The sequence below is a fragment of the Meriones unguiculatus genome, chromosome 14 (assembly GCF_030254825.1).
Source record: "Meriones unguiculatus strain TT.TT164.6M chromosome 14, Bangor_MerUng_6.1, whole genome shotgun sequence".
Taxonomy (NCBI): Eukaryota; Metazoa; Chordata; class Mammalia; order Rodentia; family Muridae; genus Meriones; species Meriones unguiculatus.
Window position 1 is genome coordinate 72105680 of NC_083361.1, and position 24438 is coordinate 72130117.

At 47.9% G+C, this 24438-nt stretch overlaps 1 protein-coding gene across 10 annotated transcripts in view; it reads right to left on the reverse strand.

Moving 5' to 3' along the window:
• Nucleotides 1–278: 278 nt before the first annotated feature.
• Arnt2 (aryl hydrocarbon receptor nuclear translocator 2) overlaps nucleotides 279–24438 on the reverse strand; it is a 153391-nt gene continuing 129231 nt past the window's right edge. For 8 of the 10 annotated variants that reach the window (XM_021647273.2, XM_060367478.1, XM_021647268.2 and 5 more), the window contains 6 exons: nucleotides 23962–24085; nucleotides 21854–21953; nucleotides 19438–19576; nucleotides 18694–18844; nucleotides 6234–6370; nucleotides 279–4428 (listed from right to left, as the gene is read on the reverse strand). In XM_021647273.2, the coding sequence (XP_021502948.1) occupies nucleotides 4330–4428; nucleotides 6234–6370; nucleotides 18694–18844; nucleotides 19438–19576; nucleotides 21854–21953; nucleotides 23962–24085 (750 nt within the window). In that variant the 3' untranslated portion in view covers nucleotides 279–4329. Of the gene's footprint in view, nucleotides 4429–6201; nucleotides 6371–18693; nucleotides 18845–19437; nucleotides 19577–21853; nucleotides 21954–23961; nucleotides 24086–24438 lie in introns of all 10 variants that reach the window. The other 2 variants (XM_060367480.1, XM_060367479.1) reach the window with 1 other exon arrangement.

Consider the following 24438-nt stretch of genomic DNA (forward strand, 5'->3'; position numbering starts at 1 on the left):
TCCAGGTATTCTCTTTAAAGTCTTTTGAAAAGTAAATGCTGTTAGTGTTTGTAAAGTCCAGTTTTCCAGAGAAGGGTCTAGAGAGCCTCGCCTAACACCAACTCTCAAGAATCATTAGTGTCCCTTTCTGTCCTTAGTAGTTAAAAATTTGCAAAGGTTGGCTCTTTGCATTGCCTGTACCGCTTATTTTTGATTTGTTGGAGATACACTGTGGCTTATCCCTGACTCCCAGGGGAAGGTGCTTCATGCTGATCAATTACCAAGCCGGTCCAAGGCACTCACTGTTCAGAGCAAAGTCATTTTTTATTGTAATGAAAATTTAAAAGGCAGTTACATTAGTTATACACATACCCAGTGACTTAATACCTGTTAGTCATACAGAACATTCAAGAAATACAAATGATTTACCCACGGCACAGTTCACATCCATAAGAAAGGCTAAAAGAGATGAGTAAGTGCTTGCTGTTCTTGGAAGCCTGTTTGTGATTTTTTATTTATTTATTTATTTTTTAAGGATAGATGGTTAGATGAAGCAAACTGTTAGGCCCTGGATGGCCTATGAAAAGTTCCGTTTTTGCTAGAGCCAGTACCCACAAGGCTTTGCAGGCTGCCTGAACAAATCCAGCTCAGGGCACAAGACATGGCATGTCACAAGTGGAAATGTGCCCGGGCCCTTGTGAGCTACCTCAAAGCTGTCTCAGATTCTAGGCGATGGAGGACGCCGGCAGCCAGAGCGCTGGTAATTCCTCAGCACGTGAAACTTGGCCAAGTTACTCAGGTATGTATTTGTTTTTGACATTGGTTTCATTATGCTGCCCAGGTAGTTCTTGACCCTTCCTGCTTCAGTCTCTCCAGTGGCACTTCAAGTGAGGAGCAGCTTGGTAGGGGAAGGGAGGGTGGACTGACAAGTTAGGACATAGAAGCCCGTGGCCACATATAAAGAGGCTTTTAATCTTGCCTTTTACTGGTGGTTAGAAAATGGCTTGTTTTTGCTTGTGTGACAGGCCGTAGCTGTCACGAAGCAGGTGAGCTCACACTGGGAGTGGCTACTTCTCACTGGCTAAACTATGCTGCAGGAGCACCTCCTGGACCTGCCAGAACTGGAGGGAATGTGGATGTTTGCCAGGTTAACCTAAGGGCCCCACTGTCCTAATTACAGGGGAGGGTGAGTTCCTCGGTGTGGGTTCTGTTGCTCATCCAAACTTCACTACCCATAATAGTCACTTTATAATGCACGTAAGGGCTGCACTGAGCGCGATGAGTTGTGAGTGTTCATTTTGACTCATTCACTCCCTGAAACCAAGATGAAACTAATCAGGAATGACACAAAGACAGGGTTCTAGAACCATCCTTGGCTGGCCTGACGGTCTTGGGCCCATTCTCTGGTGCTTCTGTGCCCTTGACAATGACTCAGGTGGTCCCTGCGTGTCCCTCTCCTGCTCCCTCAGCCTAAGAGGAGCCCGTTGCACTTCAGCATCAAATGAAGTGGTGAGGTACAGAGCTACAGGAAGACAGCATGCCTTATCCTTTGCTAGCCTGCTAAGACAGTCACCAGGACAGGTACCCGGATGGACATTAACTGGAGGACCAGTATCCTGGCTTCCTCAGCAGGGAAGGACATACAAGGGAAGTTCTTTTGCAGGATGATGGTGTTGATTCTGACTCTGGTGTGTTCCAAAAATACTTGGGTGGAAGAAACCTTGTGTGTGTGTGTGTGTGTGTGTGTGTGTGAAATTCTCCATTTCTGGCTTCTCCCCCAATTCCTCCACATGTGGCTTCTAATCACAACATAGAAGCAGAGGAGCTGTAAAAAGGACCCAGAGTTCAAACCAGCCTGCTGAGCTCCCTAGATAAGACTGTGAGGAAGCAGGAGGCATTTGGTATTGTCTGGCTTGTGGCTGTCCACGAATCTCCCCCGTACCCCTGCCTTCCAGGACCAAGGACTAAGCTGGTTATACCCTAAACTTCTTACGAAAGAAAAGACATGAAATGATCCCAAGCAAGAATTCTGTCCTATTTCTTCTCAGTGCCTTGGGCCCAAAGCAGTATGACAGCTCATGTATTCACCCGTGTCACATATGCAAGAAAAGCCCCGACTTAACTCCAAAGGCAGTACAACGGAACCCTCAGCTCCCACACGTCTAAACGCACCAGCTAAAGGCCATGGCTGTTTTCATCACTGAACAGCACTCTTTGCTCCTGAAGCTAGCTTTGGCTTTTTTCTCTCTCTCGTGCTCACCACCTGGGGTCAGCTGCAGGCTTCCGGGGACAGAAACTGTGCCCGGCAGCACATGTAGAAGACTGTCTGGGGTTCTGAGGCTGGGATGAAAGTAAGACTGTTGTCTCCATGGAAGTTCGAAACTGCGTGAGGACCTCTGGGGCCACAGTTTGTCACGGACGGGGATTCCTTAGGGTGGGTTGCTCCAAGGGCATTCTGCTAAGCCAAGTACAGTTTGCAGCTGAGTCCTGTAAATGCTTTGGTGCTCCCTGGGTGCCAGGCAGAGCTGAGCGTCTGAGTGGAGTGGTACACTCCTAGGCCCTTAATCCACATGCTCATTCTGCCCTTGGGCAACCTGGGGCCTATTGTACCCCAGCTTCCCAGGAGCCAGGCAGCAAGGCAGGGCTCTTCTGAGAGCCTGCACCTCTACAGTTCTAACAAGGGGTTCCTGAAGGGACTCCGGGGAACCCCAGGGCCTGCCTAATAGAGCTTTGACTCTCACCTTTGGGCATCAGTGGGCTGATACATGGTGATGAGATACCTGAGATGAGGGTCAGTTAAGTGAAGGGAGGTGACAAGCACTTACAGTAGCACATGGGATGTGGGAGGAGCAGGGGACCTTAAAAATGGGGTGGGATCTGAAGCTCTTTAAAATCTGACCAACACAGCGACTCTGGTGTCAGGGGTAAGCCAGATAGAAGCTTGTAGGACAGCAGTTCTCAACCTTCTTAAATTCTCCAACCCTTAGAGTTCCTCAGTTCCTCATGTTGTGGTGACCCTCCAACCAGGAAGTTATTTTTGTTGCTGTTTCATAAGTGTAATTTTGCTTCTGTTATGAATTGTAATGTAAATACCTAATATACAGGATATCTGATAAGTGACCCCCGTGAAAGGGTTGTTTGACTTCCAATGTAACCCACAGGTTGAGAACTACTGTTCCAGAAGTTAGCTCAGAGTTCTCCCTTAAGAGCCCTGAGGAATTTGTGACTTTGCATGAGGGTAGCCAGAGCAGAGTCCCTGGCCTCTCAGGCCTGGCTGTGTCCCTTCTGAGATACTCCTGGCTCTCCTGCCTGCTGAGGACAGAGGCTGAGCTGGCCCAGAGCACCCTTCACCAGAGTGTGGCTCCATCTTCTCTCCAGGTCTCTGAGCAGAAGGTGTCAGGGACACTGTGAGGCAGGGCATACTAACTTACACAGAGGGTCAGGTGTGGCTTCTTGAAGGGGCTGGGCAGAGAGGCAGCTCAGCTCTGCTACACAGCAGCGAGGTGCAGTGACCTGCATGAAGGCAGGACACTGTCCCTCAGGCCGAGTGAGAGAAGAGTGAATGCTCTCCTAGGTCGCAAGGAGGAAGGACTAGGAACTTTAAGAGGTGGAGGATGTCTGTGAAAGGGGCAGGGGACCAAAGAACTGGCTTACAAAGGGAGCAGCAACCTAGCCCTGACTTCTGGGGACAGTGCTGGAGGGCTGGCTGTCAGCCCAGCTCCCAGGCCGCAGTCACTCTCTCCTTTGAAATGCAGCTGAGTGGGGACGGCTTCTCACTCTCACTGGCCACACACACCAACACGCCACAGTACATCTACCAAGTCACAACTTTGATTCTCACTGTATAAAGCACACTTGACCTCAGGCTATCAAGGACAGCGCGTGGTAGGAGCCTCACATCCTGTGCTCCCGCCCCAGCACAGAACGCACAGGTTACCGCCTCTCACTCTGACCCAAAGCCTCCAGGCAGCAGCTGTGAAAAGGCAGAAAGACATCCAGCTTCTGCGCCAGGCAGGCCTGCTGGTGCTGCCTGCCATTGTGGATGCCAAGCACACACTTGATGGGTGCAAACTGTCCATTAAGAGATTATTCACAATGAAATTTAAGGAACCTGGAGGTCCCCTTCCGAGCACACGGATAAAATACAATAAATACAAAGATCCCAAAGCCAAGAAGCCAGGCTGTGGCGTACAGCCAGGTGATGCCATGTCCAGGGAGGATGGGGAGTAAGAAGGACTTCTGGGGGTCCTGCAGCAGGGCAAGCAGGGTGAGGGGGGGCCCTTTGAACATGGGCATCTATGCCATGACAAGGAGAGTGCCTGGGCAGCAGGAGCCTGGCTTTGCCTGGAGCTACTCAGAAAATGGAGGGAACATTCCCAGGTCAGCAAAGTCCTCGATGTTGTAGTTGGCAGTCCCCTGCGTCGGGTCCCCTGGCATGGGCAGCATGTCCTGGAGAGGAGAGGAACAGAAAGCCCCGGGCATCAGCGGCCTCACCCAGAGCCTGCCCTTGTCCCGGAGTCCAGCCTGCCACTGATCCCCACGGCCATCTCTCTAGTGAGCAAGTGTTCCTTTGCAGTTTGGTGTAGAGAGCTCTCTTCAAGGGTCCTTCAACACCTGACCCTCCCCACACCCAGTAACTGTTCTCCTGGGAGTGTCATGCTGAACGTAAACCCCACTAGGACACTTCTGAAGCTACTCCAGGCCCACGGATGGAAAGAGGCCAGCTGGGCAAGTGAGCCTGGACAGCCATGTGGCTGCCAACCAAACAGGAGCCTGAGCATATGAGCCTGAGAACAGTGGCCGGTCAGGGTGGTGCCACCCCAGAATGAAGGGGCAGTTACTTTATCTAGTCCTAGTTTGCTAGACCTTGAACTACCTGCTCTAAACACTTCGAGGGACTTCCAATTCCTTAGGGCAAAAATCCCACTGTTTACTGTGCTTTGTCCAATTCCCAGCCCATGTGATAACGGTGAAAAAAGAATTCTGTGGACAAAAGTGCTTGGGAAACAAGGCACGCTTTCCTGCCTCCTAGAAATCCATGCCTCACTGGTTTAATAAAGGCTCTGATAAATCCTGCAAGAAAGACACTGAATAACTTGCTTTAATTGGTCTTTCACAGTTATTTGACCAAGAATTCTTTTTATCAGGGCGACCTTAAAGACACACTGTCAGAAAATTGTGCCTTTCAGGGCTGCTCTGTGAGATGAACAATGGGGTAAGGGCTGGTGCTTACAGTGAGAGGAAGGAAGAAAGCCATAGGGAGGCCTGGGAAAGGCATTTCCCTCTACTGGGAAGGAAATATAACCATGTGGACCCATGAGTGATTTCTAGCTCTATACATGGGTCTGCAAAAATGACATTTGACCTAGTGGGAGTGAAGCGTGTGTGTGTGTGTGTGTGTGTGTGTGTGTGTGTGTGTGAACAGAGCATTGAGCCTTGGGGAGGAAGAGTGTGGCCCCGAGCCTCCTACACCTTGGCTCTTGCCTGGAGCCTTCCTCTACAGGGCAGGCAGTACTCTGGGGACCCCACAGAGGAGCCTGGGCTGCCGCTCAAAGACTGGCTGGCAGACCCACCTCCAGGTGAGGGGAGCCAATGGGCATTTATAGCATTCCAGCAAAAACTGGGAGGCTGAGTCCTACATGATAGGAGGACCATGTCCTTGTCATCAGCACAGTGAGGTTGGTGTGTGCGAGGAACTGCGAATGGCAAGGCATGTCTTTAGTAGCAGAGGTCTGGAAGCAGCCCTGGGACCCTCCGCCTACAGAGTTGAGCCCTGACCCAGCTGACATGGGCTGATCGGAGTCCCTCCTCCTGGTTGCCATAGCAGAGAGGAGACAGATGGAGGCAAGCAAGTCCCTGCATACTTGCGAGTCTTAGAGGCTGTGTGTACTGCCCATGGCGAGCCCTGAGGGTCTTGAGCTCTTGGGGGGGGCATGGACCCTGCCCCACAGTGAACCCCCTACCATCTTTGGCTCCATACATTCCTCCTGGGCAACTTTGGGCTGTGGGTCAGAATGCAGCCTCTCCTGTGTGGGCGCTGCTGAAAAGCTGATGGCCCCTGTGCCTCCTGCGTACCTGCAGGCTTTGACTGGGCAGGGCAGAACCTTCTGTTTGTGGGCTCCCCATGTTGCAGGCTGGGCGGGCTCTCTTGCTGGTTACCGGGCAGGGCAGGCAGAGGTGCAGAAAGGGGCATAAGGAAGCAGAGAAGGCGCAGGTACCTACACCTACGAGAAGGCGCTGCTCGCTGGATTTACCTGGAACACTTCAGTCTGGCCAGGCTGCTGGTGGGAGTGCTGCTCACCGCTCTGCTGTCCGTGGTGCTGGCTCTGCCACTGAGACCAGACCTCCGAGGGCCGGCCCTGGAATTGCCCGCCACTCTGTCCACTCTCAGCTGAAACATCCAACGGACAGGATACTTTAAAAATCATCATGTGTAAAAATACCACCATCTCTGTATCCATTCCTCCGCTGAGGGACATCTGGGTTGCTTCCAGGTTCTGGCTATTACAAATAAAGCTGCTACAAACATGGTTGAACAAATGTCTTTGTTGTGTACTTGAGCAAATTTTGGATATATGCCTAGGAGTGGATCCTGAGGAAGCACAATTCCTAATTGTCTGAGAAAGCACCAGATTGACTTCCAAAGTGGTTGTACCAGTTTACATTCCCACCAGCAGTGGAGGAGGGTTCCCCTTTCTCCACAACCTTTCCAGCATGTGTTGTCACTTGAGTTATTCATCTTAGCCATTCTGATGGGTGTAAGGTGAAATCTCAGGGTTGTTTTGATTTGCATCTCCCTGATGGCTAAGGATGTTGAGCATCTCTTTAAGTGTTTCTTTGCCATTCTATGTTCCTCTACAGAGAATTCTCTGTTTAGCTTTGTACCCCATTTTTTAATTGGATTACTTGATTTATTGCTTTTTAACTTTTTTACACAATGGAATACTACTCAGCAATCAAAGACGAGGAAATCATGAAATTTGCAGGCAAATGGTGGGATCTAGAAAAGATCATTCTGAGTGAGGTATCCCAGAAGGAGAAAGACACACATGGTATATACTCACTCATATAGTCCTATAAGATATGATAAACATAATGAAATCTATACACCTAAAGAAGTTAAACAAGAAAGAGGACATGGGGTAAGATGATCAATCCTCACTTAGAAAGACAAATGGGAGGTGCATGGGACATAGGAGAAAACAAGTAACCGGACAGGAGCCTACTGCAGAGGGCCTCTGAAAGACTCTACCTAGCAGTGTATCAAAGCAAATACTAAGACTCATAACCAAACCTTCAACAGAGTGCAGGAAATCATATGAAAGAAGGGGGGGGAGGGTTTTATGACGTGGAAAGGATAGGAGCTCCACAAAGACCAAATATACCTGGGCACAGGGTTTTTGTTTTTTTTGAGACTGACACTCCACGAAGGACCATGTATGAATATAACCTAGAACCTCTGCTCTGGATGTAGCCAGTGGCAGCTCAGTAACCAATTGGCTTCCCATAGTAAGGGGGACAGGGACTATTTCTGACAGGAACTCAATGGCAGGCTCTTTGACTCCCCACCCCCCAAGGGAGGAGCAGTCCTGCTAGGCCACAGAGAAGGACTTTGCAGCCAGTTCTGAAGATACCTGATAAAACAGGGTCAGATGAAAGGGGAGGAGGTCCTCCCCTATCAGTGGACTTGGAAAGGGGCAGGGAGATGAGGGAGGGAGGGAGGGTTTGGGAAGGAATGAGGGAGTGGAATACAGCTGGGATACAGAGTTAATAAAATGTAACTAGTAATAATAATAAAAAATGTATATTAAAAATAATAAATAAGTAAGTAAGTAAATAAATAAATAGAAGAAAAACATCATCATGTGGCTCTGGGAACCTAAGACGTGCGGACCTGCTTGTCACCTTCTGTCATTCCTCCATGCTAGTGCTTTTTGAGGGCTCTACACTCCTGAAAGGCACATCCCATCCACACGGGCCTCTGCCCTTTCTGACAGAGAATAAGCTGAGTGGAGAAGAATGGAGAAAGCAGTGTTCGAGTGCCTGGCCAGAAGAACAGCTTTTTCTAGAGTGTGCCTGTCAGGTAACTGTGCTTCAATCCTCAGAGCCCTCCATGCCCCTTGTGGCTGCTCATGTTGTCCTCAAAACAGAAAACAGGAGGAACGAACATTTTGCCTAAATTATTTTTAGGTGTGTGTGTATGTGTGTGTGTGCGTGCGCGCACATGTGAGCGCCTGCTTGCATGCATATGGGTAGTAAAATACATATGCATGTAAAGTACAGAAGACAAGCTCAGGCGCTGATCCTCACAACTCGAGCAGCCACCTCCTCGCCTGCTCACAGCCTCCAGCCAGGGCTCCCCTCACACTTCCTGTCTCTCCCTCACTGAGTCCAGCACAAGGCCTTGCTCAGTCCCCGCTCCCTCAGTTTCACATCTCACCACACTGCCTTTCCTTCAAGCTCACTGTCCCACTATCACCCTCACTCAGACCTATAGGGCTCTGCCTCTGCCCTCCTGCCTACTACAGACAGCCGAGGGTTCCTTGGATGCAGCTTCTCTCTGCTCCTCTTCATGTCTGTCTTCATGTCTTGGTAACCCCAACCCTCTCATTCTATTCACTTGCTGGTGCTCGGCTACCACAGTCCAGTGCTTTCCTTTTCCTTGTGCCCTCATGTTCTTTCTTTTTTAAATAAATAGAATTTATTAACCTGTACATGTATGGTACATGTGTGCAGATGCATGTGTGGAGGTCAGAGCTCATCTTCCACTGTGGGTTCTGGGAATCATCACACTCAGGTTATCAGGCTTGTGCAGCAAGCCTTCTTCCTGCTGGGTCATCTCACTGGCCCTGCACTGTGTTCCCTTGGCTGGCCCTGCTCCAGCATTTTCTTGGTTATCTCTCATGGTCCCAAGGAAATGTGACCGCAGGACCTAGCGTCCGTTCTTCCTGAGGCAACTGAGCCACCTGTTAGATGGTGTTCTTCACACTAAACTGGCATCGAAAGTAGAGTCACTAAGGTCAACTGTCCTATGTCAGCTGGACCAGGCTGTCTGAGACGGTGTCTGGTAGATACATGGCTTCAGTAAGTGCTTAAAGAAGGGAGGCGAGGAGGAAGGGATGACATAGGAAGGAGAGAGAAAAAGGAGGCAGGAGGATGAGATAAAGGCAGGAGAAAATGGAAAGAAGAGGAAGAGAGGATGGAGAGGGGGAAGTGAGGGAGAGAAGAGGGGGGATGAGGAAGAGGAGTAAGATGGGAGAATGTGGGTATGTTGTATTAGTCCTCTTCACCAATGAGGCCTCCATGTTCCACTGATGTGTGATGATGTTTTCTCAGCTGCACCTCAGGGGTACTCAGAGGTAGAATGAAGGGAGGGGGAGAGGACTGGAGAAGATGAGCTGAATATTCATATCTGGGGGTGCATGCCTCTATTAATTACAGATAATACATTTCGAGGAAAAATCAATTAACTATGCTGTTGTTGGGAATGGCATAAAACACTGAAGGATGAAAATGACAGTATTTTGAAGCAGTGACAACTGCATGCTACACATTAAGCTTGTCTTGGGTACCCTATTTTAATTCACTTCCAAATCTAAGAGATGAGTCCATTACCCATATTTTTCAAATAAGGAAGTTGAGGGCTCAATAATATCAACAGAGTTGTCCTATCCATTTATTACATACACCTGGAGGTTGAACCTAGATCCTCCTGACATGGAGTCTGCATGCACTCATTTGATAAATACAGCTAAAGTCAAAGACATCGAGCGGTGATGGGGACCAACTCAGTCTGCTGAGGCTGGCAAAGAGTTCAGAGGTCAATACAGTTGAGTGTTCTTCTAAGGGAAGCACAGACTACCATGGGGCATAACAGCTGGTCCCACCTAACCTGACTCTTCCTGGAAGAAGAGCCTGTGGTGCCTGAGCTGAAGAGGGAAGGTGCTAGCCATGGGAAGGGAGACTTACGGGGCTGCTGAAGGTGTTTTTGTTTGTCCTGAACTGGACTGGTAACGTTTTAAACTACAAAATGAATATGACCTTCACCATGACCTCTCCTGGCTAAGAGAGCATTGTGCGCCCTTTGTTTGAACCCAACCAATCTGCAGATGATGAGCAGGGGCTACACGTGGCCTGTTCCTAAGGTATACCTAAAACTCCTTTCTGGAGTCCCCAGCATCTTTATTAGGTCATTGTTCCAAAAGCCACGAGTTCAGTTAAAAGCCATGAGCTAGATTCCAGTCACACTGCCACCCATTTCCCAGCTTCCAGAGTAAGACCCAGGATGCTGCAGCCTTGTATAGATGGTTATGTTTCCTGCTAGGTCAGATGTCTAGGGTAACTGAACTATTCCTCCCATGTGGGGCAGCTGAGGACTTACAGACCCTAGGGCAATTTCTGGTCTTAAGGGACAGAGGCAAGGCTGGCATCATCCATCTTCTTTTTTAGCTGACGTTTAATGATATACTTCATTCTTGCCCACTATCATTTTTCCTGGGAGGTGGCAGTGAGTGGAAATTGCCCTAAGATTCCTGTGAAACCCTATGCAGACGTTCAGTAAGGTCAGCGCTGCTGGGTTTAGCTTAATGGTTCTTGGTGAGGGGAACTGCTGGCACTTCTCATTCTCACAAACAGCAGGATGCAGGCGGATAAACACACAAGAGCCTGATAAACATCCTTAGTAAACAGACATCCCACTCCAGTGGGGATTAGACCAACCCATCAGCGGTGCAAAAGCTGAGGAATCCTGCTGCGTAAAGTCAATGTGCCCTGATGGAGGCAGCTGCTTTTTACCTAGCCTACTGAGCACATCAGACAAGGACCAGAAACTTTTTGACTCCTTTGGAAGGGAGGTCACCTTTCAATATGGATTAATAGGGTCAGATATGTCTATAATACCTCAAAATTTGTAGGTTAAAAGTGCAGGCTCTTCTCCACCCCCCCCCATTTGTGCATCCCATTTGTCAGTGGAAGAAGTGTCAGACGTTTTCGGAATGATAAATTCCATTTTCCTTCAGCCTCCACTCAGCCTGGACTGGGTGGGGCATGCGGGGGTGGGATGGGAGGGGATTTCCTGTCTTTGCAAAAGAAGCTTGCCCAGGGCACACTCACGTCTTCTTCTGCGGCCTGATTTGATCTGTTTTCACCTGTCTGGACTTGTGTCACCATGACTGAGTTGGTGGAGCTACCTCAGCCTAAAATTGAAAAACCAATGCTAAATGCAAGACACGGGCATGCTGGTGCTTGCCAAGCCACTGTCTCTGGAAGCATGCTGCTCTGCAGTGCAGGCCATATACAAGCCACAGTGAAGGAAGGGAGGGAGGCAGAGAACGCCTGCATGCTTTAGCATCTGAAACTATCCTTTCTGAGCAAACTGTGGGTTTGGCTTCTTACATGTCTACAAGAAATATTATACACCGAAGACCACATTAAGATGGAGAGATTAATCAATTTGGGGATTTAAGTTGTACACTCCCTGACACTTACCAACCTATTTTGTCTGAGCTCCAAATTCAGCTTTCATTGCCTATCTTTGAGATACTGGCCTCAGTTTCTTTCTGCTTGTGCCAGTGGGTGCAGAGACCTACCAAGATTAGCTAGCCTCTCCCTCACGCTGTACATAATAAACATGTTGAAGTTTTGGGTTGCTGCATAGTAGGTGCACTCTGTCAGAGTGAACACAGGTCACTGGATCCTAGCTTTCCTGTATGTGTGTCTGTGTCTGTCCTTCCTGTCTCTCACTACCCCAGTCATGTTTCCTGGTACAAGTCATGATAGAATTGGCACAATTGGCCTGTCAGCTGTCTGACCAGGATCATCCCCTGCCCAGTTGATTCTTCTGGGGACATGGCCAAGGAGATGGGAGGAATAATTATGCCCTCAATGAGATAACTCAACTACACCCTCTAGAAGCCCCTCTCTTAATGCAGTTGCTTACAGACCTTTACTGTTAAGCCTGCCTGACTTTCTAAGTTCTAACTCAAGAAATGTAATTTGTCCTTTCTTCTTTGAATACCATCCAAACATCTAAACATGCTTGAACCGATGCTCTGAATGTTCTCACTGTTTCTCTGAAGACCCTGCTTGTAGGCCTCCATTACTGACATCAGCCAAAAGGCATGGCCTTCTTCCTTCTCCATCTCCCTTTTCTTGAGAGATGCCAGGATTTATGTCTTGCCTGTTCTGCTGTTTTTCTCTAAAACTCCAATAAAATTATTCCCAAGCTTCCTTTTGTGTCAGATCTTAAATAATTTTATGAAGGAGACTAAGAACCTACAAAAGGGAACCTAGATTCTCCAGTACATGTGGTGAGCACAAACAGACTTTGAAGCCATTCCACTGGGGACAATATTGGTGACCATATTCCAGGATATTTCAGGTTAAGCTCCTTCTGGTGACCAAAACTCCCAGTGGTTACTCTCTGGCTTAGATTCCTTTTGGAAAGATTTGACCTCGAGGGTTATCTTTCCATCTTGCCCTTTGGTATTCTACCTTCATAGGAAAAACAAGTCTCTCCTTCCTTCCTCTCCCAGGCTCTCCCATGGGGATAAGGGCCAGACATGAAGGGCACATGTAATGTCTTTCTCTCTTGGATTGTTTCCCCACAGGTCTGTGGCCAATGGTCACATGGTGAAATGTAAATGTCACTAAGTTTAACTTCCCTTTTCTCCCTGGTACCAGGATTATCCCTTGTATCATAACTGTCATTCCCTAGGAGACAGAGAGGTCACAGACTGAAAGGAAGAGATAAATCAACCAGCAGAAATGGGCACACAGACCCCTAACCAAAATAGAGGGCACTGATACTTCCTTGGACCATTTGTACCATGCTCTCAGCCAAGGCCCTCAGGAAGTTGCTTTTCCAATGGATGAAGGTTTCACATAAAGGCTGATGAGACTTCAAATCAGAGTTAACTGTTTTTTAACAGCATGGGATTAGGAACTCCGGTGTTTGCCAACACGGACGGTCACAGGGCCTCTGGTCTCAGCCCACCCCATCCTCATGTGGAACCAGGGCATCCATGTTCTAGAACACTTTCTTCCTACTAGCTCTTTCATGTGCTACCGAAGCAGTAACACAGATGCATGCTGGGCATGTTTCTCCCTCTTAGGTCTTTCATGGGTTTTTGCTCCTTCAGCAGCTTATAAAGCCAAGGGAAATGAAAGCAAGATCCAGGTGACATCTTTTGGTGTTCCTGGTCTCAGATCTCTTTTTGGTAAGGTGTGGACTCCCCCACCTTCAATTGAGACCATAATGCCCTCTACTGTTTTTTTTTTTTTTTTTTTTTTTTGCCTACAACTTTCTTCTATGCAAGTAATTCTGTGTCAGTGTCCAGGATCTGTCCAATGTTTATGATTATACATCTCAGATCACTGACTCTTATTTTACATGTTGTTCTGTTTCCTGTCACATCTCTGCTAACCTAATTCAGGCACGTTTTAAATTAAGAAAAAAAAAATGTGGTTAAAGCTTGATCCTTACCAATCAAGACAACTTGTAGGTCATGACCCTCACTGGCTGGGAAACCATTCATGCTGACTGGTTAGGTATGCCCAGAACTGGGGAAAGCGTGCTATCCCAATTCCCAGATTTGGGCTTTGGTTCTCACCATCCAAATTAACTCATGCCATGCAGGGTATTAGCAGAACTTACATGGCGCAAACAAGATCATGCATTCACATAGCTGCCTAATGGGACTCACCTTGGGAGGCAGCTGTCAAGACTGGTCCATACCTCATCTGTGAAATCATGAATCCTATGAGGACTAGTGTCCTCATGGTGAATGAGCATATTCTATTCTGAACTGTCCCCACCACAGGTACAGGACATCTGCGTGATCAGCCAAGATGTAATATGGCAAGAGCCATGTGACTTCTCAAGTGGTGGTAACCATGGGATTAGGACTCCTAATGCAGCTAGGTCCTTCAAGGATCTACATACCCCCAAATGTTTCTGTGGCACAGGCATTCATTCATATATCTCGGTCTCTGCCCCCTCAATTCCTCCCCATTTCTTTCTTCTTTTCACCTTCCTGGATGCCTGCCAGGATCATGGAAACTAAAGACCCTGATAGGCCTGATAGGTTTCCCACATGGTATTATCTCAGTTTTCTCCTGTGCTTCCCTAGCATCCTAGCAGGATAATTTTCTCAAAGACCTAACACTATCCAGATGCTTCCTGGGTGGGGAAAGAGGAATATAAGGTAAATGTTGACTCTATTCCCAGCAGGGTCCATCTTTAAATTCTGCTCATTCCTGGTGTCCCCAAGCTTACTTTCTTTTTCTGCTCCCTCTAAGGAGAAAATCTTGTGGAGTCAGAATTTTGAAGTCTAGGATTTCATCTCATTAGGCTAGAGAGTAAGAGCGGATAGGAATAAGAGCAAGTAAAAGAGTAAGAATGAGATAGGTACCGTCTCTGTCCAAAAACTAAATAAATGTCTAACCCCATAGCTGGAGAGTATAACATGAAGCAGGCTGGTACTAAGTGTCCTTTCTCCTCTCAGGACTCCAGTGCAATTCACATTTGTAGCACTATAGTAATGTTCTCAGCTCCTCTCTGTTCATTTACTGTTGATAGTCCTGTCCTGTTGATAGTGGGCATGAAGACAATTCCTCAGGCAGAAAGAAATTCTCTTGAGAATTATAACCAAGGTCGGGGGAAACTTTGTCTGCTTACACTTTTTACCTCTAAGGGGAATTTAAGGCAAAGAAAACCAAAGCCTTTTATATAAGCAAGTTTCTTCTCTGAACCTATTAACCCACTAGTTCAGGTTTGCCTTCCTTCCTTTCTTTTCTTCTTCCCTCCCTCCCTCCCTCCCTCCCTCCCTCCCTCCCTCCCTCCCTCCCTCCTTCCTTCCTTCCTTCCTTCCTCAAGAGTCCTTATTCTACAAAGGTGAAAAAGAAAAACCTCAGAGTTGCTCACCGCAGGAACTTGCGTTCATCATTTATGACTTAATTCTGAGAGAGATTATACAGGTAGTTGGTTTAAACTCTGGCAGGTTAATGTTAACTCTCAAAGGCATTTGGGACACAAATCAGTGTCCCTGGTCCTTTGGGGGCTATACTCAGACACCTTTAAAAGCGATTGGTGGAGGTGTTAGAGGATGGAGGAGGTTATTTTGAGTGGGCAAGGGGACACTCCTTTTTTTCATTCCAGAGGGTCTAAAACTTCTCTGTGTCTACTTAGGACCACCACAGAAAATTTGCCTTCAGTTTCCCTGACTACACTTTGACACAGCCTTGAGAATTAAAGTAAGGTTAGACCTGGGAATCTAAAAAGAGAGAGGGGGCTAATATTTTACAATAATACCACCTGGCCCCATTACAGGATCAGCAAACAAAAAATAAATAAAATAATAGATAAAAACTGACACTATCATTTGCATAGCTGGACCCATTTTGTTGGGATCAAGGAAAATGGTCTAAAGTACCTATGTACAGGCAGACTTCATGGCTGTCAGGATAGGAGACAAGAGAAAGAAAAGAAGAAAGGAAAAAGGGAGGGAGGAAGGGAAGGAGGGAGGAAGGGAGGGAGGAAGGCAGGAAGCCCAATGCCCCTGCAATGCTGCAAGGTTATATATGGTGTCCCGGGATGCCCACAGGCAGGGTTAAGCTCGGTGTTCACTGTAGTATGCACATTGCACTGTCTGTTTTAACTGTTTCATGCTTCCTTAATAATTAATGAAACTGACCATTAATGGAGACTGCTCTATTTCTCCTCTACTTTCTCCTACACCCCATGAGGTTGACAATAACCGCCTCCCCCAGGTCCTTTTTCTAATCATAGACTTTTCCTCTGACCTTGACCAAGGTTGTTGCTCCCCCTCCCCCAGTAGGACTCTGCTTCTTGAAGTCCTGGGCATCAGAGGCTGAGGCCTCCAGGAGCAGGGACCCATAGCCACCTTCTCAAGACATCATTTTCTGCTGAGGTAAGTTTCCTTAGCCCTCTGAGGCCCTGCAGCCTCCTGGGATGGTGGCAGCTCCCTTTCAGCTGGCTCCAACCGTCTCTCCTCCTCAGCTTCTCAGCTCTGTTTCCATTGATTTTCTCCCCTGGTCATTTTCACAGGCAGACTCTCAAACATGTGGTTCCTGCATCCTGTTCTACAACAGGCTTCTGGAGTCCCTGTGTGATGCCCTGAGGGTAGGGTCACATCACATTCCTCAGTTCCCTAACTTCTCTGCCTTGGCTTCCCTTCCACACCTTTCCAAAAGAGTTCTCACCCTTCTCATTATCACAAATCAAAGGACACTTGGCAGATGCCCCTTTCGCCTATTTCTATTCCCTGAGGAATGGGTCCAAAGGGATAGGAAGCACAGGGCAGTGAACAGAGGGGCACAGCCTTGATCCCTTCTTGCCTCCACCACTGATCCAGTAGGATCCAGTGGTTCTCAATCTGAGGGCCACAATCCCTTTGTGGGTAGAAAGACCCTTCCACAGAGGTCACCTAAGAAAACAGAAATATCTACGTTATGATTCATAACAGTAACAAAATTGCAGTTATGAAATAGCAGCAAAAATAATTTTACAGTTGAGGATCACCACAACATGGGGTACTGTATTAAAGGGTTACAGCATTAAGAGGGTTGAAACCACAGCATTAGGAGGACTTGGGGCTTCCATTGTCTCATTGAAATAGGAATAAGAACGATCTCTCCCTTATGGTTAGGTAAATTCGAAGTAAACCCAAACATATGAAACACCCAGTGGAAGCCTCCTGGGCAGTGTTCAGTAAGTACCTAGTAATGACAAGCTCCTGACATACTTACTCCCTAGCAACACACAGCAGAACTGGTTGAGTTGGAAGTCACAGTGTGTGATGTTGTTGGTCATCAGAGTTGGACAATGGCCTCTATCTAGGATCCTACCTCCATTTACACTTTAGAACCTAGCCATTACTTCATAGAGAGTGACCAACCAAATGCAGACAGTAAAGGGACTGGACTGCTGGGACAGGGAGGAGCCTGCCCGCCTGTCTTGTCATGATCACATGATACTCCTAAGTCCTCCCAGAGATACAAGCTGTCTTGCTCTTGAAGACCTCCCTGGTCCTGTAAAAGTGATCATTCTTCCTGTCTCTAGGGCTTCCATGAATATATCTGGCTGTTGGACCCTTGGTGTTTCCTGTCTCTATCTCTGCCTAAATCTTTGACTGTGCCTCTGGCCTGAGCCCTTTTCTGGGTCAGGCCAGTCTCTTCTTGTCTCCAGTGCTGGCGCTGGACCTAGCATTTATGAAGGATGGCTGAGAAGTGCCACTGCTCCCAGACAAAGGGAACATTCCGATAATGAAAGCAGGAAGGGGCACTATCCCTGGGAAGCAGGGGCCCTGTCCTCAGGTTGTAACAGAGCTGAAGGCCTCGCTGACTGAGAAACTGGCTGAGGGGTCTGCACTTCTTACACAGTGTCCCTCAGTGACCCAGTAAGAGCATTTAAAAAATCAAGATGTGTGCTACACATAAGTAAGGTTTATGCCTGGAGTACTGTTGGCTCGAAAGGGAACAGACAAACCTGGGGTCTTGGCATGTTGTGGCCAAGACCTTGGGTTTTAAGGCAGAAGCATTGCTGTCATTGGTGGAAGTGGAGAGAGGTGGGGACAGCTCATAATTACATAGTATGATGGGCTACCGAGGGACACTTTGCTGTAAGACTGACTGGCGAGCCACTCAAATGGAAGTTTTTAACTTGACAAGTGAAATCAGGAGGTTTAGGCTTGGCTTCCTGCTCACTTGAGGGTGATGGGGCTGCACAGAAAATCTCTGGGTGCCTCTCTCTTGGATGTCACCCAGTGACTGTACTACAAGGAATCTCACAGGAGTGTGACCCTGGCCCTGGGAGAGATTCTGGCATTTATCAAATGCACAAAGAGCTGCTGGCAGGAGTGTCTGAGACTGAGCCAGAAGACACAGCCATAGCCACGACACCCTTTATGGCCTGAGCCTTTCTCACAGAGCTAGGAAACATTCACACGAGGTAGGAACCATTGGTGTGACAGGTAATATTAAGGATCTAGAATCAACCTAGGAGACAAACCTCTGTGTGTGTGTATGTTTACAAGTTAGATTAATGGAGTTGGGAAGACTTGCCCTAACTAGGGGCATCACTATTCCATGGTCTGGGAAAATACAAATAAATACAGAGGAAAAAGTAAGTCGGGCACCAGCGCTCACCTCCTGCTTCCTGACTGCAGCTACCACGTGACCCTTTCCCTGTTATGATGGACTGACCCGCAAACTGTGAGCCAAAACAAATCCTTCTCTCCTGAAGTTACCTTTGTCTGGTATTTTGTCACAAAATGAGGAGAAAAAAAAAAACCAGCAAATATTCAAAAAGGGAACTTTCTGGTTTCATGGACACAACTGTCCATCCCTGGCTTCTCTGGGTTTCTGAATGGAGAATGGAAAATCTTTCACTTCTGGGATTCAAAAGTCTCTGCATTTGGGTCAAACTAGCAATTGGGTCACATCACAACGCAAGAATGAGGGCTCAGGCATTGAAATAGCAATGTTGAACCACAAGGTCAAGGTGCATGCTCCCATGACTTAGGACACCTGAGGCCCTCTTAATTATAGCCAGACAGGAGAGGAGCTAAGATACTTTGCAGCCCTGCCCATATCCTGAGAGTCTGGGGCCCTGCCTTATGTTCTGGAAGTCTTGGGGCTCAGCCCCTGGATACATGATGCTCAGAACAGGAATTCTTTTCATTGTTTCCCACCTACCGAACCCTGGAGTCCTGTTGGCAAGACTAGGGTACGCATTTCCGCTTGGCGAGGAGGCAGCTGGGCTGGAGAGAGGACTGTAGGAAGAAGGGTCAGCCGGGTAGGGGTGGCTTGATCCAATCCCGAAGGCGGACGACTGTGTCTTGCTGGGCTAGGGTAGGATTTGCTATGGTCAGGACAGAAAGAGGCAGGGCCCACCAGCTTCCCACTGAGCTCCACCCTTGAGGTCCCTTCAGGAGCAGCAGGCCCTGCGTCCCTCACTAGCCTGGGATGAGGCTGGTGTGGGGCGGGGGCAGAGTCCTGGCCCTGGACAATTGGGGTGGAGCTGGTTAAAGTTATTCTGAGGACTCCAATGTCCTGGATTTTCTAAGTTCAGCTTATGGAGGAGGCCTCTCAGCTGATAAGTCCTTTCCTTCCAGGTAACCAGGAGTGTTGGTTGCATGTTTACGTATTTACGGGCCCCTTTTTGGCATAGTAGCTACGAGTTGTTCTTGCTGGAGAAGCTTTGGGTGCCCAACCTCCTCTTGCTCCCTTTCCCAAGGGGAGGTTGTAAGAAGAAAAGGGTGCCAATCAGACTTGGCGTAAATATTGCACACAGCTCTCCAAGTGCCCTGTGGATGACAAGGACTCTTGGCTGTTCTAGGTGGGAGCACTGACTACTGTCAGAGCTGGGAACCTAAACAGCACATGGTAGGTGTTCTGCTACTCTGGGCATCCAGGGCCATGTCTCACGGTCACTCATACCTGCCCTGGGAAGGGTGGACGGCTGCCTGTCCATGCCACCTGGCCCTGGTTCAGCTGCCGGGAGATCTGGGATATGTTCTGGCCCGTGGAGGAGGAAGACTGAATGTCACTCACTCCAGGCACGTGGACCACGGAGGAGCTAGGAGAAGAAAATACATTTAGTCCCAGGGAATATCCCGCTTTCTTAAGGCACCGTGGTACGATCCCATGTTGGCTTGTCTTCCTGCCCTTCTCCTCCTTGTATGCTGCCCAGAGGTCCTTGCTGTTTCCTATCCTCAGCCTATCCCTCCCACCCCCGCGCCCCACCGGCCTGGCAGCTTTTTGCATTTGCCCACCACTGCCTTTCCCTGAACAACCGCAGCTCCCTATAAAACATTTCATTCCAAGAAGAGACATGAGCCTCAGAATACAAGTCAGACTCCAGGCTACCTGCTCTTTGTGCTCTAGTTAATTTGTTCCTTTGGGGCACTGAGAAAGCTTACAGACTCTGGATGTAGGCTGCAGGCTGTCAGTCTCAACACTGAAACAAACCTGAGAATGGCAGGCGGCTGCGTGTGGCTGTTGGTTTCCCTCTTCCGCCTTCAGACGGATTAACGTGGTGTGCCTTTATCCGGCACATGTAGTATGTATCATAACGGGCAGCTCGCTGCATGCCTGGTGAGGATGTTCTGACACCGCCAGGCCCTTCTTTCAGGAGCTTTTTGGGCTATGTGCAGCGTAAGGTCATCCAAGCTGGAAAAGGCTGGAGGGAGCCCTGTGCTTGCTATCTCCCTGGGTCTGTGCTGGGGTGGGGAGTGGGGGAGGAGGCAGGGGTATGAATGCATTGAGTGAGGTGGGCTCTCTCTAATTTTACTTTTTTGACAGAGGTAGATTTTTGGGTGGATTTGGAGGGGAAGAGAGTTACAGACCACAATTTCACTAATTGTATTCTAACCTTTTTCTATCTTCTCTAACCCCTTGCAGACTGTAAAGGAAATTCTGTTGTTTAAGCCCCATGTCTGTCTTTCTAAATGAGTTTACTTAGCACACTAGCTTCTCTCCTTCTTCCTACAGATGTACGTTTCAGTTCAGAAGATATTTTGTTGTTGTTGTTGATTTTTTTCAAGACAGGGTCTCACTCTAGCTCTGGCTTTCCTGGAACTCATTATGTAGACTAGGCTGGCCTTGAACTCACAGAAATCTGCCTGATTCTGCCTCCCAAGTTCTGGGATAGAAAGCATGAGCCAGCATGCCCTGCAAAGGATATTTTCTTTATTTTTCATTTAGTTTCCTTTTAAAAATCATCTATATTAATTGTGCAATGTATAATTAATTCTGACCCTGAATTCATAGTATTCTTGCTGCCTCAGACTCTGGAGCACTGGGATTACGGGTGTCAGCTACCAAGCCTATCTTCAAAGTAATGGATTACACTGTGGCACTATTACATGTACCCATTACACACTTTGGTCACACTACTTCTGCATCTCCCTTTCTTTCAGAAGACATTTTCTGGTCATTGTTCCTCATGGTTCATCTTTAACACATGCCTCAGCCTTCACAGCCCTCCTTAGGATGCTGACCAATAAGAGACAGTGTAACTCTGCCTGGGATCTTTGGAACAAAGTGCTGGCCTTTGTGTCCAGCACTCCCTAGGACCATTGAACACACCTGCCAATGATGGAGGAAATCTGTTCTTAGAACAGCAAGGAAAGGAATTCCTATTCCAGTGGCCAATGTAGTTTCTGGGCACTGGATTTGCCTGTCCAACCCTGTTTCCTGCATGGGCCCTAACACACTGTTCAGAGTTGGGCCAAGTGGAATGTAGGGAAAATGCCACCTTGCTGGGCCTGAGACATGTGAAGCTTCTAGGGAGCTTAGAAACATTTGTTGTGACATAGGAAGATGCCTTCCCTGAGGACTGCTGGCCTGTCCTTTGGCAGTCTTCCTGGGTTCATGCTTTTATTTCCCAGAAGACACTTGAGCCAGATCTGGCTCTCAGTGGTGATGTCAAGTTTCCTCAGTAAGCTACCGTATGCTTTGATGCTTATATCCAGGCACCCTGCTGTACCCTTGACGGCCCTTAAGGCAGAGGCTCCAATATGACGGACCATCTTTTCTCTTTGCCCTTGGCCACAGCCTCAGCAAACTAGAGAATAGGGTACTTCTGACTACTTTCCCAACTAGCCCCTACTTGAATCTTGGCTATAGACCATCTCTTTTCCCCTTTTCCTGTAGAACCACAGAGAGGCTGATATTGTCTGTGCCTGAGAGTCACTGACAACCAGTGCCTCTGAAGGGGCTGATAGAGCAGCATCAGGAGTCGAGAGTATCTATCCTGGCTCCATCCCACAGTACGCCTGATTCCTGCTCGGCTCACAGAGCCAATGCTGGCACACAGGTCTTTCCTCCCACCACTCCCCTCCCTGGCACCTACCTGAAGGCCTTGCCCGAGTGCCCGGCAGGGAATGGACTTCCTTGGGAGTAGATCTGCTGACTGCCTGATGCTGAGGCTGAGCTCATCATCTTCTTCTCCGCTAGGAAAGCCATAGGAGTTGCATGTGAAGGTCCCTGTTTTTTCCACAGGCATGAGGGGGCACCCCAGAATAGGGCATGGGCATGGAAACTCAGGAAGTCCACATAGAACAGCCTCCTCACCTTCACCTTTGAATGTCCTTTTTTAAACTTTGACTCCCAGGGTGAGCCCAGCCACCTGAAGGCAAGCCCTTGAGTGGGGAAGGCACGACTGCATTCAGTCCTTCCAGTTTCACAGGGAAGTACATATTAGAAAATGTGGAGAGAGGTGAGCACAGCCAGGATATCCTCGGCTGCCTGGCCTTGGACCTCAGCCTGGCCTTTTATATTACAGATGTCACCCAAGACACTCTTTGAACTCTTCCCTGCCTCAGTTTTTCCACCTCAAAGAAGCAGGAATAAGACGTGAATGGATGCAGCCTCTAGACCGCTGAGCGTCAACTGCACCCCTCCCTTGGTCACATGGTGGCCCTAGAGCATCCCATGCCTACACGTCTCATTTATATAATCACCCTCAGGACACGGGGAGGAAGGAAATCTGGACCTGTGGTGTGAGAGCCTGCCCCTCTCTCTAGGGTGGCTATCCTCAGAGGCTTTGGATGCATGGCAGTGACTATGCAGCACGCATGCTCTTCCGAGCCCGGGGAGGGTGTGAGCAGTAACGGGCTGTTGCTGATCAAGCTCTTGGGCCAGGGTCTGGGAGGCAACACAGGAACCCAATATCATACTCCCATTTCTGTTTGGGTCTCTAAATAAAGTCATTGTTGTATTGCAGCTGTGGGACATCCTGAAGGGACGGGAGTTCAGTTTCCAGTCTAATACAAGGCCTTGAGAGTAGGGCATAAAGAGCAAGACTAGAGTGGTGAGGAGACAAGGTTAAAACGTACAGAGTAAAGAAGACTCAGGCCACCTTCTTGTCAATAAACACATTTCCTAGAGGCTGGAGGTGTAGCTAGTGGTAGAGCTCTTGCTTAGCTTGTCCATTCTCCAGCACCACACACAAAAACAAGTGATAGACAAATCAACTACCACTACAAAAAGCATGACTTTGTGCAAGTTATTTTTTTCTCATGTGATTTGCTGGAAAGTAATAAACGCATCGCTTACACATTTATATATGCATGTGTGTACATGTAATCATATAGATGTATATTAATGTATATATATTATTTAGTCTTCTAAATTTTTTCCTGTTTTTGTTTTTGTTTTTTTTTTTTTTTTAATTTTCATCTACCTGATTTGTTAAGAATGAAAGAAGGCATCCTGACTTCCACTTACTTTGCTTTTATCCGTTTCTTCCTGTATTGTGATTATTTGGGCTTTTCTGTGTTTCGGAGTTCATGAGATTTACAGTGAGTTCGGTTCTATCCTTTCTGCCCATTGTCATGTCTTTCTCTGGTGATGCTGCCACTCTACTTCCGTGCTTGCGTGTGACAAGCATCTTCATCACTCTCACGGAGGGCTCGATAGTTCATCTCCTTTTTCCTTTTTTTTTTTTTTTATTATGTTGAATTTTGACAGCATGCTAACTGGGGATTATCAATCTGCAGTTCTTGAATATCCTGTCAACTTATCAGTCTCGGCACTTTCTGATTTTTTTTGTTGATTTTCTAAGTTTCAGAGTCAAAACCATCTTTCCTATAGATTGTTTTCTTAGGTATTTTGTTGCAATGATGAAGTCTGACCAGTGACTAATGCGTTGTGTAATAGATTAGATGTCGTTAGAAAGGTGTTGTGTAATAGTTTAGATGTCGTTTGCTCTGACCCTTTACATTTTAAACACGAGATACCGTGGCCTGAGGTTGGGTGTGACAGGTGATCCGGAAGTAAGAGGAAGGACAAAAATACAGGGAATCTGTTCTGACTCCTGTACAGCGTGCTTTTTATGCCTTGTGGCAGTGACACAAACGTCACCTTACCTGCCCTTCTCTCTAGGGTGGCTATCTCCAGGTGGTCTGAAAGCAACTGTAAACCCACAACTTCACAGCCTAGCGCTGTCTGCACACTTACATGCACTGATGCCTGCAAACATCTCAGCAAAACGAGGGTCTCTCTCTTGGGAGAAGATTGTATCTGCCTTATCCACAGACTTCCCTGCCTCATGAACACTGGCGGGTAGGTTGGGTACAGGGACCTGTTGGCACATAAAACACAATGGCAATCTATACATAAGGCACATGCTGTCTCCCCACATGGTCCCTCTGGGTGGAAGAGCTAGCATTTCAAGGCTTGACTATTCTTGCAAGGTTGGGAACTTACCCAGGAAGCTCCAGGGCATCTGGGTTGGGGGGTGTGAACTAAGGGTTATAGGAATAACAGCAGTCATGGCGACTGCTTTCCTGTAGATAAACAAGAAAGTACCAACCTACTGTAAACATCAGGAAGAGATTCTAAAGGTTAGTTTGAGAATGAGGGCAGATGTTGACCTATGTCAGGTTCTCTGATGGCCAGCTGTCAGGAGCAGGGACAAAGAGAGAAGGAGAGAAG